Source organism: Pieris brassicae, chromosome 3 (assembly GCF_905147105.1).
Source record: "Pieris brassicae chromosome 3, ilPieBrab1.1, whole genome shotgun sequence".
In the NCBI taxonomy this organism is placed as follows: Eukaryota; Metazoa; Arthropoda; class Insecta; order Lepidoptera; family Pieridae; genus Pieris; species Pieris brassicae.
The window spans coordinates 18,696,436-18,716,544 of NC_059667.1; the positions used below are offsets into that span (position 1 = coordinate 18,696,436).

General features: G+C 32.9%; 1 protein-coding gene across 1 annotated transcript in view; it reads left to right on the forward strand.

The window, feature by feature from the left end:
• Positions 1–20,109, forward strand: part of LOC123707808 (adipokinetic hormone/corazonin-related peptide receptor variant I-like) — a 43,740-nt gene that overhangs the window by 12,793 nt on the left and 10,838 nt on the right. The window contains exons 3-5 of the mRNA XM_045658157.1: positions 7,295–7,416; positions 8,985–9,090; positions 19,615–19,819. Coding sequence (XP_045514113.1) covers positions 7,295–7,416; positions 8,985–9,090; positions 19,615–19,819 — 433 coding nt within the window. The remainder of the gene's footprint in view (positions 1–7,294; positions 7,417–8,984; positions 9,091–19,614; positions 19,820–20,109) is intronic.

A 20,109-nucleotide genomic window follows, 5' to 3' on the forward strand; every position in this document is an offset into this window, starting at 1 on the left:
TTTTTTAAGCTATTAGGTTAACTTTAAAATCAAATATGTAAAATACATAGTAACGTTTCACTGGTTGTAGATATTAACACTTGTAAAAACAGTTATTTTAGTATAGGCAGAAGAACTGTTGACTATATTAAATATAATACAAGTATGTCATAAATAACCTAGTAAAATTTGTATGATAATTTACCTTATTTTTCATACAAATAATTCGGTTGATCTTGACAACTTCCAACCATTGAATATTATTTCTTTTGTCGGCCAAGACGGCAAATACGTATATTGGTAATATTAATAGTTATTTAAAAAATATTACGTTTAGGAAAAAAAATCAACAAACACCTCCTTGGTTTAATAATAAAAATATTGTAACTACATATATACTAATAAACTACAAGTATATGTACTATACATATAAATTATAGGTAGGTAACCACAGACGCTGTAAAGCACGCGACCGTCGGGAAAATTTTACTTTAAAATTATGTAAATAATAAGTTTATAATAATACACAAACCTTAAATCCGCTTAAAAATTGTTGTCGTTTAATGTGTAAAAGCTATGTTAACCAAAGACAATACTATATAGGGACTTTAGTTGAGTAAAATAGGCTATAGGTTTTCTAGTTATTTATAAAATATTAATCAATATATTATATCGGGATATAGCTTTATTTATATAAATATAAATAAAACAATAGGAAAATCCTTTCATTTCCTCAAAGTATAATGAACAATTCACTATCTAATTTATATAAGATACGAATACAAAATATTTTAATCCTAATTACACATATGATTAGATCTTTTAAGTTATTATTAAGTTGGGTAGAAACCCCCTTCATAGTTATAGGCCTCCACCAAGGACTGTAATTTTTCGCTTACACAAGTCACCCGAAGCCAGTGCCTAAAGATTTTGATGTGAAACGTTTTGTCCATCTTCCATATAGAAGCTTATTCACGTATCCCGTCCACAACTATTTTAATTGAACTACATGACTGCTTCTGTGGCTTTTGTGAGTTCTCGTATTTTGGGAATTCATTTAATGCCTAGCTATTTACTAATTTGTTTGGTATTTCCACGTAATTGATACGTACTCGTGATAAGAGTTGGTAAGGCAAGATAGAAGACCTCCTCTACCCTAAAACCCTAAAACCAAGAGAAAACCTCTTGGTTTTAGGGTTTACTTGCGTGTTTCATTTGTATATTTCTTGTAGGCTCCAGTATTTATACAGGTTCGCTCCATTCTGTGCTCGACGTCAAGATAAGAACTGTTTTACCTCGACGCTCATTTATTTTTAGCCTTTTAATATAGTATTACGTTAAGCACAAATACATCTGCCTTTTCTTTATTGGTCATTAACCAGACCATTGTTTGTGGTCAGGTGTAAACGTGAGACGTCAACAGTGTATTTAACCAGTATGACAACAAATTTGCATACATAACATTGATAATGAACTGGATTCATAGATTGAAATGGAATTAATGGTTTTTTTTATAAAATAGGCGGCAAACGGGCAGGAGGCTCATATGGTGTTAAGTAATACCGCTGCCCATGGACACTCTCAATGCCAGAGGGCTCGCGAGTGCGTTGACGGCCTTTTAAGAATTTGTACGCTCTTTTCTTGAAGGACCCTAAGTCGAATTGGTTCGGAAATACTTCAGTGGGCAGCTGGTTCCACATAGCAGTGGTGCGCGGCAAAAATTGCCTTGAAAAACGCTTAGTCATGGAATGTCCGGACGTCGAGGTGTTACGAGTGGAATCTTGTATTCTGCCTCGTAGAAATGCATAGATTGTTATTTCTTTATAAAGAAGTTTTCGTGTAAAAATTTGAAAGTAACTTACTAATTTTTTATAAAATTTCCATCTTTGATTCTTCGAAGAACACAACAATGATGCATATTAAAACTGCTTCACATTTTTCAAATAAAATTTATTTAATTCGTATAAAATTAAATTAAATTTAAATCTGTCCATACTATTCGATATATATTATATATCGAGTACATAATGTACTATTGACTGTTTTATCCGTGGAACTACAAAAATTTTTCCCCATTTACATACTTTTTCCTCTCACAACTCGAAGTTGATTAATTACTTTGCAAACTTTTGAGGACCCAGCTTTTGTCGTTTGCATTTTTGTGCATTTTTCTCTACCGAAAAAGTGTATTTTCTCTTCAAAGAATATTAAAATTTGCCTTTCAAATAAATATTGAAAGCTAAGTGCTCAGTATTTGGCTGACAAGCCAGGTAACCAGCATTATATTATAAATGTTAAAGAATTCGTCACATTTACTGGTATCGGTTTTTCGTGTAATTAATGACATATAATTTTACTACATTATTGTGAAATATGTATATTGAATCTGAATATTCTAAAAAAATATTTGTTACATATAACATTATCCATTTACTCATTGTTTTGTTTGTTTTGTTGTCTGTCATTGTTTGTCAAGTTAAAAAAAATGTAATTGCAATTTATGTAACTCCGTATTTCTGTTTATCTTATGTATATAGACAGATAGACAGTTAAATTAAGTGTAAAATTACAATCTGTTTATTCATATGATTTTATTTACTGATAATGGCATCACTCTAAATTGCCGATTGCTGATAAAAGTATAGAAATAAATGTGTGTTAAGAGCCTTATACCTATTAATTAGAGGTCACATCTCAATAAAAAGAAGGTTAATGGCAATACTTGTGAGATATTTATATATTTTAGAATACAAAATTAAATGTATTCTACTCCAAGCAAATTACTTATGTAAAGGAGACGCATGCGGTCCGGGTTTTGAACCATATTATTAGAGAATTAGGAAAAAATCTTAATCCCTTTTTAGTATTCGTAATGATAATTCATTATTCATGTTGAAATGTTTTCAAAAAACTTTCTTATGTAGAGAGTTAAGGCGCTCGCGCTCGCTAGGCAGGCCCGTGCCCCGTGAGCTTGAAGCATTGGAGCAATATTTCTTGGAAATGCCGAAAGTAAACTATATCCCTTACTAAATACTAAATTACATCGCTATCAGATACATAGTCAACCACTTTTCTTTATCAGCTAAATCTTTATTTTATGGTTGCTCATTGCGCTGGGACGCACGAGGCCTGTGAGTTTAAGAGTTTGGAGAGCACAATATAAACAAACCTTATCCTACGACCGTATTCCGTAATTGTGTGTAGGACAATACGTGTGAAGGGTTAAAATGCTTTCAAATTCTCACTCAATCAATCGGTTTCCGGTCTCGGCAAACGTATTTGTTTGACCAATATTAAAAAGTATATAAAAATTTAAATATGGAATGTCGTAACCGCCCCAAGTAGTTGATCAAAGTTAAGCTACCATTTGGTTGGACCGCCAATTTTTTCGTACTATAAAAGTTGGACCGGAGACCTGGAGACAAGTTCCGGCCATAAAACACGTTGCAAAATTTCAGTCGAAAGTGTCCACAAACGGTGATCTTAGCCAAGTGTGGTGTTTATCTTGTTTTTCGAAACTTCCACAGTTTTAATCCAAAATTTCATCAAATTTTAAACGGGTTCTTTTTGGAATATTTGAGATTAACGCGGGTCGCCGAACAACAATCGTACAATATTGAAAAAATCTTCGAGTAATAGAGGTGACCAAATGACGAGAATTCGATCCCGCTAGGTATTCTAGTTGGAATTTATTTCGAATCTTCAAACCCTGGGATTGACAGATTTATTCGATATTGAAGTTTTATACGAAAACGACAAAAACACCCCCCTAAACCTCTCCCCTTTGACATAAAAGACGATGAATGAATTATTGCAACGTAGTAAATCTAGCTTTATATAGTAAAGTAATATTCGCTGTTAGTTAATATACTTTTGGAAGATTAAATATTAGGTTGGGGAAAAAGTCTTTTCGCATTATAGTATACAGTATGAACTTGTAATAAAATCTCTTTGACTATACTATATGTATCTGGCTGGTGTTGGTATCATTTAAAGATGAAATTTTAAATAAAATAATTCCAAATTCAAATTAAGAAAATGTGTGATTTTTATTTCTCTTTCGTACTGTCAAGATGAGTGAATCTAATTGAATTGAAATATGGGGTACAGCATGCAAAAAAATAATTTCAAACTTACAAATACTACAAAATAAATTAATAAAAGCACTATTTCGATAATTTTTTTTAACACAGACTATTAAAATTTACGAAGAAACCAAAGTTATGTCTATTAAACAACTGTATGTTTATAGCACTTGTATCTTAATTAAAACAATTAATTGGCTCTCTCATCTCATACTGGCTTATCATTTAAAAAGATTAAGGACACAACCACACGCAACACTCGTCGAGCGAGTTTGCTTATCTTGCCGAAGCCGCGCACAAATTATTTGAAGAGGTCGATTGGTATGAGGGTGTGCAACCCTCATACCGTTTAATCGGTTGCCATCTAAAATTCGCAATATTAGCGTGTTTGACAGATTCAAGATGGCATTAAAAATGCTTGTCAAAGTGAATGTAGCGGACTAAATTGGGACGTGTATCTCGCTCGTATATACATAATATAAAGCTTCTTATGTAAATAAAATATAATTTTGTAATGAGAAATAAAGTTCTTTGCATGAAGAAATTCGATACATTTTCAAATTTTACTACAAAAAAAGTAAGAATGCAACGCAAACCCTGAAAAAAAATTGCGACGTTGATGTGTGTGACAGTGTGTGTGAGAGTAGCACAAAATGTTTTAAGCGTTATCAATCCGGAAATTTTGATGGCAAAGATGCACGTCGCTCTGGTTACGCCCTATTACGGATTAAGTGGATGGCATTTTTGAAAAAGTGTAGCAAGATCGGCATATCAGTAGTTACGACGTAGCTGAAGAACTGGAAATTGACCACAGAAAAATTTGGCGCATTAGAAAACGAACTGGGAACACCAAAAAGCTCGATATTTTGGTCAGAATTCTTTAGGCGGTGTCAGGTTAACATCACGAGAGGACTGCCAAAACCAATTGTCGCGGTATTTCTATCAGAAGCCCCAAAATTTCTATAGCAATGTGATCATGTCCCTATCTACAAGATGCAAAGAGTTATCGAACAATGGTACATACATACTTTAGTTAAATGTAAATAAAGTATATTAAAAAATGTTAATTTTCTTAAAAAATGCGAAGAATCTTTTTCCCCTATTATGTTACATGTACTTGGCTGTTTTCATAACTCAATTATGTCAAGTTTCCGGTATCCGTTTGTGTTTGGGTAAAGGAAGCCCTTTTGGTCTTTTGAAGTAAAAAATAGGCTCTTAAAGGGATAATATTGCTAGCTGCGGACATTGTTATCTTTAAACGGTTCCTTTTTGGAATATTTGACATTAACGCGGGTCGCAAAAGTAATCTTTACTTAAATGTAGGATATAAAGCGAAACAGTCCAAAGATTCAACACAATATATGGACAAATTAAAAATCTCGTAAAAATAAACAAGCCAGCTATAATATATTATTATCGGTTGTTCAATAAACAGTTTGATCTTATGTACTTTAAATAATTTGGTTCGGTATATTTTCTATGAACGGATAAGGATTTCCATCAGTTTTTGTACATCTGTGGAAACATGTATAAAATTAAAATTTCAGGAAACACTATTTTGTTGTACTATTTTGGAAACAATATGTTTGAAATTTAATCCTAACAAAACACAGTTGCCATTTCGCTTTTAGCAAAGTAATTGCCTTCTATATTAACATCTCCAATAATCGCTGCCAAACTTAAATAGCTTCCGTGTGGGCCTGGGTATCCGTAAGCTATATACAGGATGCTCCCTTCCCTCAGTAAAACACTATGCACTCGTTCGGCTGTCGCGTGTCAGGATAACAAAAAAAAAGGAATCTAATAATCGATCAGACTTAGACTTGCACTTACCATCAACGCACCACCGTTGTCCAAGCACTGGATCCTTTAATAATGGTAAAGAAAATGAGATGCGGTACGGTATCTTTCTTTGACTGTCACCGATTAAGCGCAAACAGCTTCTTTAATTTAATGTCAAAAGAATTATGGTGATATTACAAATATTTATGTGTATTTACATAACATCAAAAAGACCGTTCTAGCATTTATTTCTATGTCTGAACGAGCGTCTAAGAAATTATTACTATTCAATAGTCACAATACATAATGCATGTTGTAACATCATATGACCTATATGTACTTTTGTAAAAAATATTGTACATATTGTTAGGAACTAATAATTTTATATTATTTTAAAATAATTTCATAACACAATGTACATAACTAACCTACTCTAAATTTTCTCGCTGAGTGAATGTAATTCTTTGAGAAATAAAGTATCTTTGAACCGAAATGTGTAACTACTAATTTAATTTGTGGTAATAAAAATGATCAAACAAGATTAGATCAATCTTTACAATATGTGTAATGCTCTATTTGAGAATTTCTGGCACAACACATCCTTAATATTAGAGCCAACACATAAACAATTATAGTATAATTACGAGAGTCAATTGTGGTGTAAATTACAAGTACGGTATATGACGTAAATGAGATGTGTGGCTTGCGGGTAGGTTGCATTACGTAACTAATTATATATTTAATTGTTATTTTTCTTTTACTTAATCACTCATTAAGTAAAAGAAGATTCGAGAAGATTCGTACGACAGTACCAAGAAAGTCAAGGTTTAAAATTTAATTTAAAGCTTTACATACCTATTTGTATCGAATATCTGGTAGTTTCAATTACGGTTCGATATCCTAATCCTGCCCGACGTTACTCGTTTTCATATAGGTTTATTTTACATATTAGAGTAGTGTTACTATGTAATTTACGTAAAGGGGCCGACGAGACGACCTTAAAGTCGCTGACCCAAGTAAGTAACGATGAAACTTTGGTGCACTTTCCAAATATACTTAAAGTTCTTTACATACGCAGTACGGAATTGTGTTATTAGGGAAGGCGACACGTGTAACAACTTCGTTGTAATTCTATTGCACAGATTCTAACCGCTTTTTCAACCATATAACACGTTTTCCCGGCTGAAGCTTAATCCGGGCTTTGCCTCAGGTAGACCACTATAACTAAACCTAATATTTTCACAGAAAGATTTTGGAAATTAAAAGTGGTTTTGTAAATAAATGAATCTTCTGTTTTGTAATAAAGAAAACATAAAATTTCCATATAATGTTATTTGAGAATAATATAACAATAATTTTTAAAATTTCCCTAAACACTATTTTAAATATGTTTGAAATTTATTCCTAACAACACTATTTAAATATATTCGTTCAATAAATTGTTTCAGATTGGCTGGAAGTACACGAATGCATGGCTGGCTGGCAATCTGATGTGTAAAATTTTACTTGTTATGCGAGCTTTTGGCCTGTACCTATCATCCAATGTTCTCGTCTGCATATCACTTGATAGGTAAGATATATTATTGTCATCACACTTAACACATCGTAAACATATGGTTTCCTATTGATAACAATTTCAATAAAAAGGAAAGCTTAGGTATTTACATAATTTTGAATTTTAAATTTTCCGACGTTTCGCGTGCTTTACAGCGTGCGTGGTCACGGTGACCACTTTACAACGTACACTTTACTTTATTGTAACTTTTTGACGATTTAAAATTATGTAAATAATTATAAGTTTATAATAATAATACATAGCTTCAAAGCTTAGGTAAATATCTAGAGTACATTAAGTGCTACATAATGTTATATCATAATTTATAATTCGCTGTTTGTTTTGTTTTATAGATTTATTTTTACTTTATATAATTATAATAACATGCCTAATAATAAAACAAAGTTTTAAGTTTGAGATAAGCGTAAGCGATTTATGGAAATAAAATATAAGGACCTTATTTTAAACACTCTCGAAACGAATATTCTACTCTACAGATCTATCTCTATTCTAATTAATAATATACTAATAATAAATTCATTTCAATGGAATAGTTGAACGTAACATAATTGCTTCTAGTTATGAAACATAATTAAAATATAATTTAATTAGTATTATAAACTTGACATTGAATAGCAATTAAACAATTCATTAATCTATAAAACGTAAAAGTTGTGTCAGTAAAATAACATTTTTCAAGTACTTCAGTCACGAGTTGGTTCCTTTTGTGTCCAAACGCCTGAGGATAATGAAACTGACAGTTTATTGATAACAAATCTGAAAACGCTTTGATCTTCCATTGGTTTTATTTGAGTGGTTGATTGAATATCCTCAAAGGATTTAGTCTTTTATAAATTGACTTAGGATTATTGATGGTCATTCCATTAAATGAAGAATGGATGGACGTAATGAAGAAATAAGGGTCGTTTTGGCTTTAGTATTGGTTAATGTTTTCTGTAACTAATAAATAAATATGTAGGATACACTAGGAAATAAACACTTTTTGTTTACATTTATAAAGCACGTTTAATATATTGTATCATATTTTAAAAAGTTTATTTATTACTTTATTCTTTAACGAGGAAGAAATACAGTGAAATCATGTAAGTACGCTCCTTTCTTGAACGTCCTTAAGTCGTATCGGTTTGGAAACAGATCTGCTGATATGTGGTTTCACTAATAAGTTGTGTGCGGCAGAAAGTGCATTAAAAGGCGCTGTGTTGTTTTATGAGTAGATATTGATATAAGTGTTAATGTATCTCCATAATATTTTTTCTTCCTTAAACGATATAATATATGACTTGTGTCTAGAATCTCCATTAAACATGGAGTTCTGTCTGCACAGTAATTTGTAAAAACAAATAAATATAATTTCGTTCTACAGTAGTATTTAAATCGTCTCTGGGTAGCATATCTTCTTGTAGCTTTCTATAACTATAATTAGGATGTTAGCCTAATTCGATCGGAGTATAAGCCAATAGGTGTACACGCTCATTTTAGGCATTGAGGGTCTCAAACACCCCAACTTCCCGACTGCAGCATATTCCAAACATGGATTAAAGCTTTAATTGTTTCCTTTGCAGATTCTTCGCGGTAGTGTATCCTTTACGTTTATCTGTTGCACGAAGAAGAAGTAAACAAATGTTATACTGCGCATGGGCAATCGCCTTAGCCTGCAGTCTGCCACAGGTAAGACAGGCCTACAATTCTTTTTCGTGAAAGCTATTTGATATTATGATTAGAGAGTAATATAAACATCATTGAACTATTAAATACGGTCATTAAAATTTTTGTTCATGAAAATACACGTTATATTTAATTTACCATAAACGGTTCTTATGGTTTTTCGAAGATTAGAAGAAGAAGAAGAAGATTATTGGATAGTAAATGATTCCTTAAAATGAATTGGCAGTGATTAACAATAATTGGTAAAAAAACTTTACAAGGCGCAATTGTTTTTATAATTTTTAAAGAATACATAACAGTCTATTTTTAAATCATTTCCATTATTATCATCATTGTTACTTAAGTTTGGCACACTTATTGTGTCTGTGTGGTTTCTGTGGATTTTGATATCATGAGGTTTGTTTCAAAGAATTTAAAAAAAGATTTAATATCGGGACTTGGCTTTTAAATAGAAAATGGTAAATAGAACTGGCAGAAAGTCAAATAAGCATATTTAATATTTATAAATTTTTTTAATGGAAAATTAATTAATTCAGACCTCGAAATAGCTTTAACATTTAATGAGTATTTGATGTATGTGTCTCTGAATACAACCAAGTCTCTCACTTCACCCACTGCTGCACACACATGATAAGAGAAGAATAATAAAACTAAATTTATTAACACATTTAATAAATTTTAATTTAAACATAGATGTATAAATGTTATTCTTAAAAATCTTAAACGAGTTTATTAAAAATCGAATCCGTTGTAATTTTTCATCAATTATTATTAGGATATCATTTTCAGCATGATACAGGGCAAATCTTTGTAATTTTTTATTTATTAATTCACTATTAATTACTTAAGATGTCATGTGGATCATGGTGTAATCGTTGCAGGTCCTTACAAACATAGTGTAAATCAAAAACCTTGGCGATTAAAAAGAGTGACGGAGAGTTTATTGCCTTTCTACGTCCTTTATTTGGGAATTGGTAGTAAATTTAAATTTAGATCTTACTTTTTTTTTAATCATTGACGGCTATTCCGTGTTTTTTATGTAAAAAGTAAGAATTTGCCAAGTAAGCCCCGTCTCACCACCCTTAGAAAGCAAAAAAGTTGGTACGTGCAGTGCTAGTTTTATTTCCTTTTGAGGTTTTATTTCCTCTTGGGACGTAGGGTTCAAGTGCATAGGTGCAAGTTAAGCACCCGGTAGATAGTACTGGTGACGCCCTGAGACTGGTGCTTTCCTCGCTCAACGAATAAGTATCGCAATACAGGTGTTGCCAGCATCAAAGGTACACTGCTGGTGTTATTTTTATTTAATTTTAAATATTATTACTATGTAGGTTAAGATTGTTTCTAGGGGAACCTGACAAACTGTGTCAAAGGCTTTACGGTGGTGTCAATTCTGGCATGGCACTTTACGGAAACCCAGTGTGGTTAGTAATATAAACCTTCTACGGAGGTCGCAAAGAGTTGTAGCAAGAAGGATAGCTCGTTGTTACAGAACAGTATCCTTTATCACTGCTTGCATCTTGACTGGCACCATGGGAGTTAGGGGCCAAGGTTCTTACTTCTGTATACAATTACCGAATAGAGAGGAGGGATGAATGTATTTATCCTTGTGTTGAGGAACTCGAGAATTCAAGATGTTATCCACGAACAGCTACAATGGCAAATGGTACGAAGACCTGACTGATTGTAATAGCGTGGTATAGAACGGTATAGGCAATATGTCCAGTACTTGGTAACTGGGCAAATAGAAAAACCTTTTGTCTTGTGCAAGTGTTGTTTTGGGCGATACTTGCATGACGTGGTGCAGCGGTAACCAACACCATGCTGCTCGGAGTGTTACGCAAATGATGACACGGCATATCACATGTAGGAGGAGTAGTCGCGGTGGTTTCAGCTACGTCATAATCTTTATTCTGTGCTGTGGTGTGCCTTGTATTATCCAAAAAATGCTCGGCAGTGACGACTTATGGACTGATACGGCTAATTTAAAATAATGAAAATATTAGCGTTATAATTAAATTACTTTTAATTAAAAGATTGTTATTAGCCTCATGTTTGAAAAAAATCTGTCATTACTGAAATCAAATGTACAATGTTCAATTTTGGTGTGTCCATGTGTTTACAACACGTCTAAAGCTCCTAGCACGAGCGTAGTTAATTAGAGGAACTCAACGTTCAGTAAACAAAACTGAATTCAAACCAACCCACTGAAAACTAAACGGGTTCTACCGAAAAAGCCTTTTATGTCTACGGTTTAGAATAATAAGAATCCAAACATTCTTACTCTTCGATATTCTGATAAGTAATATATAAATTATTACCAACATAATAACTTCTAAATAATAAACAAATAACTAGTTTATACTGCTGAAGAAAACAATTACACAAGTAATTAGTAATATAATGATGTTAAAGTATATAAAAGATGTTGTGCTGTTTCATGAACATGATACGTTCAACGTAACAATATATTAAGTTCAATAATTATTTTTTATAGAAAATAATTCTATTTATACGATAAGCGTATTACTAGTTATTAGAATATAAAAATCTACATAACATAAGACGTGCCTATGAATATTCTTCGTTATTAAAGCATTTTAAACATTAAAATATTATTTTCGTGAATTGTCTATAATGTTGACTGTTCCTTATAGAAAATAACACAAATAATAAATTCATGTTGAGACAATAGACAGTCTTCTTAACTTATTATTATATATCACGCTAATCAGCTTATACGTGGGTAACACTGAAAATGTTTAGAACTGGTCAGTTAGAAACATTGCTAATGAAACCTTTTTTGAATTTAAATTTTGGATCTCTTTGGTAACCTAATGTAGTATATTGCATTCATAGGCCATATGTTTTTGTGAATTGGCGGCCAATCTTAAACTCTTGTTAGACGTGAAAATGAGAGAAAATTTTCAGTCAATGATTTATTATGACTTTCGTTGTGGGCTTACTCAACAACAAAGCTATGATAGGCTGCGATTAGCATTTCTTAATGAAGCCCCATCTCGTGCCATGGACGCAATATCAATGATGATCCGCGTGAGGGACGTCCTTTAACAGCGACTACTGAAGATAATATCAGTGCTGTACCATGCATGATAGATGAAGATAAGAGAGTGACCTATCAGATACGGACATTGACTAGGCATTGGTATGAGTCAAAGTTTAAAAAATATTGCATGAATATTTGAGGGTCAGGAAGATTTGTACTAGATGGATTCCCCATACTTTAACCGATGACCAGAAACACCTTCGCATGGACTGGTAAATATATGACTATGGCAGGTGTCGAGATAGATAATCCGCCATAGAGTCCTAACCTGGCGTTCTGTGACTTTCATTTATACCCAAGAACTAAAGATAAAATTCGAGGTATTCGCTTTACGAGCCCTGAAGATGCGGTAAAAGCGTACGAAAACTGGCACTGGAAGTTTCTCGTTTCAAAAGCCAAGACACTTTTGGGGTTGCATAGCTTCGAAGATTCGAAGGAATTATGCTTGTAAAACTTCTAACGGCTAGACAATTATACCTAATGGCAATGTGGCATTTTTGCAAACAAACATCAATTACACAAGATTATACAGTATACACAACGAATAACAAACAAGCATATAAGTTACCTAAAAACGCAAAAAAAAAAACTAAACTTAATAAAAGAAAGTTCACCAACGCTTTTTATCTTTCAGAGGCCCTTAATCTTTAACCAATTTAAAACAAACTTTTCACTATCAAGTTTAAACATTCACTAATAATCTTAAGCAAAATCATCTTAAGTTATCCTATGCTGAAATGGAAAGTATTCTTCTTGTGCAATAGTAGCTTAATTATAAAATTGTAACTGTAATATAGAATTCACGTATGTGAAATCATTAAATGTCAATTGGACTATATACTATAACTAGCTACACTGAAAATCCTAGTGGGACTAATGCATTTTCTCTTTTAACTATATGTAAAAAAGTTTTTTTCTCTTTCTTTAGAATATATGACTTTTACATACTTCGTTGAGGTATAATATAAACAGATAAAGTAAACACGAACTACAAAATTAAATGCTTTTTACTATGTATGTGAGCTTTAGGCATCGGGTTGCGTTCGCCTTTCGTGTGACATTCTCGCGAAAAACGTCAAACTTGTACACATGACAAGTATAACTAATGAAATATCTTTGAAGGCATATTATGATGAAAATTATTCTATAAATCTTATTCTAATAGAAATTTCAATAAACTCTACAATTAATCAAAAGCAAATTGAATTGGGATAATATCAGATTTTTGTTATAATCATAATTTCACGTTTTTGGCATAAATTTTAATATTATTTTATAATATTGACAGAAGCTTGGAGATCGGATACAAAATGCCGTAGATTTCAAAAGTCTAGGGGGATTTTTAAATAAATCAACGAGGAATTTAATTAGACTAAAAACACGGAAATTAGAACCCGCAGAAATACATTAATTACCATACACAAAATACTGTCACTAATTCGAATAATTACGCGCAGTTCACACAGTACTTCATCACTTATCTTCACTATTCTCACTTTCTTAATGTTAATTTCTTGAAATGGCACTTGAAACTGAATTAACTGGTCGCCTTTCGGCTCGCTGGTGTTCTTTCCTCATCGCACAATTCTAGAAATTACGAACTCTTTTGCACATTGCTCCGTCCTTGTCGTACGGTGTTCGAGTATGTTCAGTCTGGCTTCGAGAAGGTTCTCTCTTTCGCGTATTGCTCTGTTCGTGTCACCTAGAAAGTTAACTCAAGAATATTCCTCTATTAATGGTTTATAAACAAAATGTTTCAGCCTACTGAAAACTGTAACTGAGAAATGCAATATCCCTGCTGCTAGCTAACGCTATGTAACCCACACCGCGGCGAACCGCGCTTTTTAATTTCGAACCAAAGGTTGAAATTGTGTGATTTCAAACAATACAAACTAGCTTAAATAGGCCAAAAATGTATATGGTAAATTACAACAGTGTGTTTTGTCTACATCTTTAAGAATGAACTATAAAGAGGTTTACATTAAATGCCTCGCAATACGGGCGCCCTCGTAATGCTTGAGAAATTGTTTAATTATCACAAGCACAGTTTTATATTAAATATTTATAGACGTACCTGTATTTAGTGGAATCTGTTTCGGTAGCTTGAGTAAACAATTATAAGAACAGTTTGCGAATAGAGTTTTTTACTGTTAAATAGTTTCATAACGTCGCGTTGTCGAAGTGAATCTGAAGACAAACAAAGTTAGTATTAAAAGCTTACAAGCAAAATGTATATAATAAGTCTTAGTAGTAATATTCTAAGATACTCCTATGCACACTCTGCTGGCTCTGTGAGTCACAAAAGTCCTACAAGTCCTACAGTCCTGCAGTCAAAAGGCCGCCTAAATGAGAAACTTCCAGTGTTGCCGCCAATTGCTTGCTTTCAAATATTGCGGGCTCATCCATTGTGTCGATCGGCACCTACGCCGACCTACTGGTTTCCGACCACTAGTAAGCTTCCTTCATCTGTATCTTTGCCCATGCGCTCAAGGTGAAAAGGGAAAGACATTGACCGAATATTCTTGTTAAATTTACTAATTAAGCCCTTTAGGGCAGTGTCAATCATACTCATAAAATTTTTATCTGAAATAATCTTTAACTTAAAAACAAATGCCGAGAGCGGAAGCTTCCTTAAACCAGAAATAATTTTAATAAAGTATGAAAGATTTCATGAATACAATATTCTAAATTACTTTTTGATTGAGTGGACAAGCAGATATTGCTTTTATGCTTTATCTATGTTCAAGTTTTCTTTTATGTGTCCAATACACGCGGGAATAAAATTTGTAAATTATCAAGAAGATAAGAATCAAAAAATATTCCAGGGCGATGGTTTCTTTAAAGGTTTACATATAAATTGCTGAAACGACTTTGAGTTTCTTTTAGAACAATGTTGTTTCGGAGAAAGGAAAATTCTTCTTATTCTTATTATATTATTCCACGTTGGTATGCTTGAGCACAGAGTAACAATCTCGTTTGCCATATCAATCTTTTATTAATACGATACATACAAGTAGTAATTTTATATTGTAGGATTTTATATTTAGTAGTCCTCAATATAAATTAAATACTATGTTTTGTTGTATTTTCTATCAAAGTATGTCTAATTGTGAAACGAAAGACATTAAATTAAGACTTAAAGACTCAATATGTACAATTAGGAGAAGAAACTAATCATTACGATGTATGAATTAGCAACTTTCTCGTTTATATAGATCAAAGTTAATTATTAAATAAAGGTAAGTTATTGTTTAATATCTTTATTACGTACCTTTACCTTGATATTTCTCATCGTTGTACAGAAAATAATATCAGTAGCTAATTAATTGGATACAATTTTTAAAGAAAACAGTTCTGTTTATAATAAAATTGTTTATAAAATACAATGATGTTGAGAAAGGAAATTACATTATATATTGAGCTATGTTAGATACGTATAAAGTGTTTACAATACAGTTTTAAATAACAATATACTTAAGCTACAACTTACGTAATAATAATAAGAATTTTAAATAGAAAATAGCTGAAATGCTGGGAGCATTTACTGGTTGTTTTGCGATACTTATTGAGCGAGGAAAGCTCCAGTACTGGGGTCACTGGTTCTTTCTACCAGGCGCCAACATAACTCTATCATTAGCGCCTATCCTCTTGAACCCTACGGCTTAATAGTCGTTATTGCACAGGAAACAAAATAAAAGTAGAAGGAATGGGTCTAACGTTTTTGTTGTTTATTACTGCTCTGCGGTCGCGCCAGCTTGTCAGATCAGTATCCCGGTGAGACGGGGCTAACGTGTCCACACAAGTCGCATCGCACGATTTTTGATTCTTTGGATCCGACCGCATGCCATAGATAACGATTCCCGTTGACTATTTTCTGTTGAAAATTGCTACACTATTGAGCGGCGTATGATATCGTTGAGCGCGGCGTGGCGCGCTTCAATGCCACAGGGATACTTATGAGGAGGATGTATGGCCACTACTTAACGAAGGCTGATGGCAATTCGAATTGATTCAGTATCCAAAAGGGTGCCAGTGTTTTTCTAGAGGTAAGCATTAAGGCTTCCTCCACTCCACTCCACTGCCTTGCACGGCCTGTAATTGAGATGTGCTTTAATAAGGATCATCCCCGCTGTGATGAAAATTGATTTTAGAAGGTAAATTCAAGCTTCCGTCAGTTAAATCCGCAATCTCGTAGATTGTAGAATAAGATCTAAGGATTGTACCTACCAGACTGCTAGATTTGTGAGCAAATGAGAGAAACGCTGGATGTCCTGCACTTGTTATCTTATTCCTTAATCCGCCAAAGCGAATAGGGAGCGATCCTTGCCAAGCCAAGAAGATGTTTTAACACCATTTAAAAAGATTATCCAAATTACGTAATGGAATTGAATGATTCCAATAGGGGATAGTGGGCAACAACGAAACGTAAATTAGTTAAGTTGGGAATAAAAAGAACGAATTATAAAATTAAATTAAATATAATTTATGTATTACAATACAATTTAGTTTTAGTAAATATTATAAAATTTGGATTTCTTTATAATTTCGAATTGAATTGAATAAAAAAGGTAAAAGTTGTTAAATTCTTTAGATCAAGTGACAAAAATAAAAAAAAAGATTAGCGGAAGCTTCCTTAAACCAGAAATAATTTTAATAAAGTATGAAAGATTTCATGAATACAATATTCTAAATTACTTTTTGATTGAGTGGACAAGCAGATATTGCTTTTATGCTTTATCTATGTTCAAGTTTTCTTTTATGTGTCCAATACACGCGGGAATAAAATTTGTAAATTATCAAGAAGATAAGAATCAAAAAATATTCCAGGGCGATGGTTTCTTTAAAGGTTTACATATAAATTGCTGAAACGACTTTGAGTTTCTTTTAGAACAATGTTGTTTCGGAGAAAGGAAAATTCTTCTTATTCTTATTATATTATTCCACGTTGGTATGCTTGAGCACAGAGTAACAATCTCGTTTGCCATATCAATCTTTTATTAATACGATACATACAAGTAGTAATTTTATATTGTAGGATTTTATATTTAGTAGTCCTCAATATAAATTAAATACTATGTTTTGTTGTATTTTCTATCAAAGTATGTCTAATTGTGAAACGAAAGACATTAAATTAAGACTTAAAGACTCAATATGTACAATTAGGAGAAGAAACTAATCATTACGATGTATGAATTAGCAACTTTCTCGTTTATATAGATCAAAGTTAATTATTAAATAAAGGTAAGTTATTGTTTAATATCTTTATTACGTACCTTTACCTTGATATTTCTCATCGTTGTACAGAAAATAATATCAGTAGCTAATTAATTGGATACAATTTTTAAAGAAAACAGTTCTGTTTATAATAAAATTGTTTATAAAATACAATGATGTTGAGAAAGGAAATTACATTATATATTGAGCTATGTTAGATACGTATAAAGTGTTTACAATACAGTTTTAAATAACAATATACTTAAGCTACAACTTACGTAATAATAATAAGAATTTTAAATAGAAAATAGCTGAAATGCTGGGAGCATTTACTGGTTGTTTTGCGATACTTATTGAGCGAGGAAAGCTCCAGTACTGGGGTCACTGGTTCTTTCTACCAGGCGCCAACATAACTCTATCATTAGCGCCTATCCTCTTGAATCCTACGGCTTAATAGTCGTTATTGCACAGGAAACAAAATAAAAGTAGAAGGAATGGGTCTAACGTTTTTGTTGTTTATTACTGCTCTGCGGTCGCGCCAGCTTGTCAGATCAGTATCCCGGTGAGACGGGGCTAACATGTCCACACAAGTCGCATCGCACGATTTTTGATTCTTTGGATCCGACCGCATGCCATAGATAACGATTCCCGTTGACTATTTTCTGTTGAAAATTGCTACACTATTGAGCGGCGTATGATATCGTTGAGCGCGGCGTGGCGCGCTTCAATGCCACAGGGATACTTATGAGGAGGATGTATGGCCACTACTTAACGAAGGCTGATGGCAATTCGAATTGATTCAGTATCCAAAAGGGTGCCAGTGTTTTTCTAGAGGTAAGCATTAAGGCTTCCTCCACTCCACTCCACTGCCTTGCACGGCCTGTAATTGAGATGTGCTTTAATAAGGATCATCCCCGCTGTGATGAAAATTGATTTTAGAAGGTAAATTCAAGCTTCCGTCAGTTAAATCCGCAATCTTGTAGATTGTAGAATAAGATCTAAGGATTGTACCTACCAGACTGCTAGATTTGTGAGCAAATGAGAGAAACGCTGGATGTGCTGCACTTGTTATCTTACTCCTTAATCCGCCAAAGCGAATAGGGAGCGATCCTTGCCAAGCCAAGAAGATGATTTAACACCATTTAAAAAGATTATCCAAATTACGTAATGGAATTGAATGATTCCAATAGGGGATAGTGGGCAACAACGAAACGTAAATTAGTTAAGTTGGGAATAAAAAGAACGAATTATAAAATTAAATTAAATATAATTTATGTATTACAATACAATTTAGTTTTAGTAAATATTTTAAAATTTGGATTTCTTTATAATTTCGAATTGAATTGAATAAAAAAGGTAAAAGTTGTTAAATTCTTTAGATCAAGTGACAAAAATAAAAAAAAAGATTAAATGTCAAATTTGGTATGGTCGTTGGCAACAATCTTCATGAAAAAGATCATGCCTTAAGGGGCTCCTAGGCGGGCCATTTTTTCACGAAAATGTATAGCTGAAAGGGTGTGGCTGGTAACATCAGCCAGCATTTACGGCTAGACTGTGCAATACTCGGCAATATTTTTAGTATGGCCAGGAGGTATTGCGAAATATTTTCGATTTGCGATGTATATCAGGTGAATGTTTAGTGTCCCAGCCGTATGGCCGGCATGATCACTTTGCAATCGAAAATACTGCAATATTTCTCAGCAATATTATTGATGCCTCACTTTACGGCCTAAGTGCGACCCCTTTTCTTGCCATGTGAAGTTTGCCAAGTTTGCCGATTCGTGAAATTCGTGTAAAGTTTTTAAATAATTGTTCTTCCAGTGTTATTTCCAGACTTAAAATATCTAATGTAGGATACATTTTAAATAAGGCCAAATCCACATTTTTATTAGTTTTTTTGTTTCGACTTTGCATTTAAAACAATAGAAGCTGCTGCAACGCGTATGAGTTTGTCCGCCATTGCAGCCATAGTTATGTATATAGACCGTGTAAACACAAAAAATACTGTTGCAGAAGTATTGCCGAGATATGCATTTTTCAGCCATGTGCAACATTAAAATGTTTTTTGTATTTTCGGGATATAGTCGGCAATGATGTAGCCACATATTTCATTAAAAGTGTAGTCCGTATAGAGGTCCCTCTATACATATAAAATAATGTGAACTTTGTTAACAAAATCTCAATAATCATTATTATAATTGTTATAAATATAAAAGTCAGTTTAATAAATAGACAACTGTTTTCAACAGAGCCTCGTATTCCGGGTGAAGAGACACCCATACGTAGCAGCGTTCGAGCAGTGTGTATCGTTTGGCGCATTCGCAAGTTACCGCTTAGAGGTCGCCTATAATGTTTTTTGTGTCTGCGCGATGTACTTCGTGCCATTGCTCGTTATCACCGCCTGCTATGTACGCATCTTCTATGAGATACAGGCCAGCAGCAAGGAGATTTCAGGTAAAAAAGGTGTTTTACTTTTTAGTTTAAATATATTCATTAAAAAAAATCTATCATTAACTAGCACGCATTATTTGACATAAATATCTCCCCCTAGCATTCTTATCTGCAGTACAATATGAGAAACAAATTTATAATGTCTTTCATTGTACAGTACAAAACTAAACGAATCTAATTGTTTTTCAAATGAATGAATATTTCTAACAAAACCATTTACAGTGAAATTAAGCCTATTTGAACACTCGATATTATTAAACTTTAAGCTAGACTTCATTTCATTAAAGTTTTCG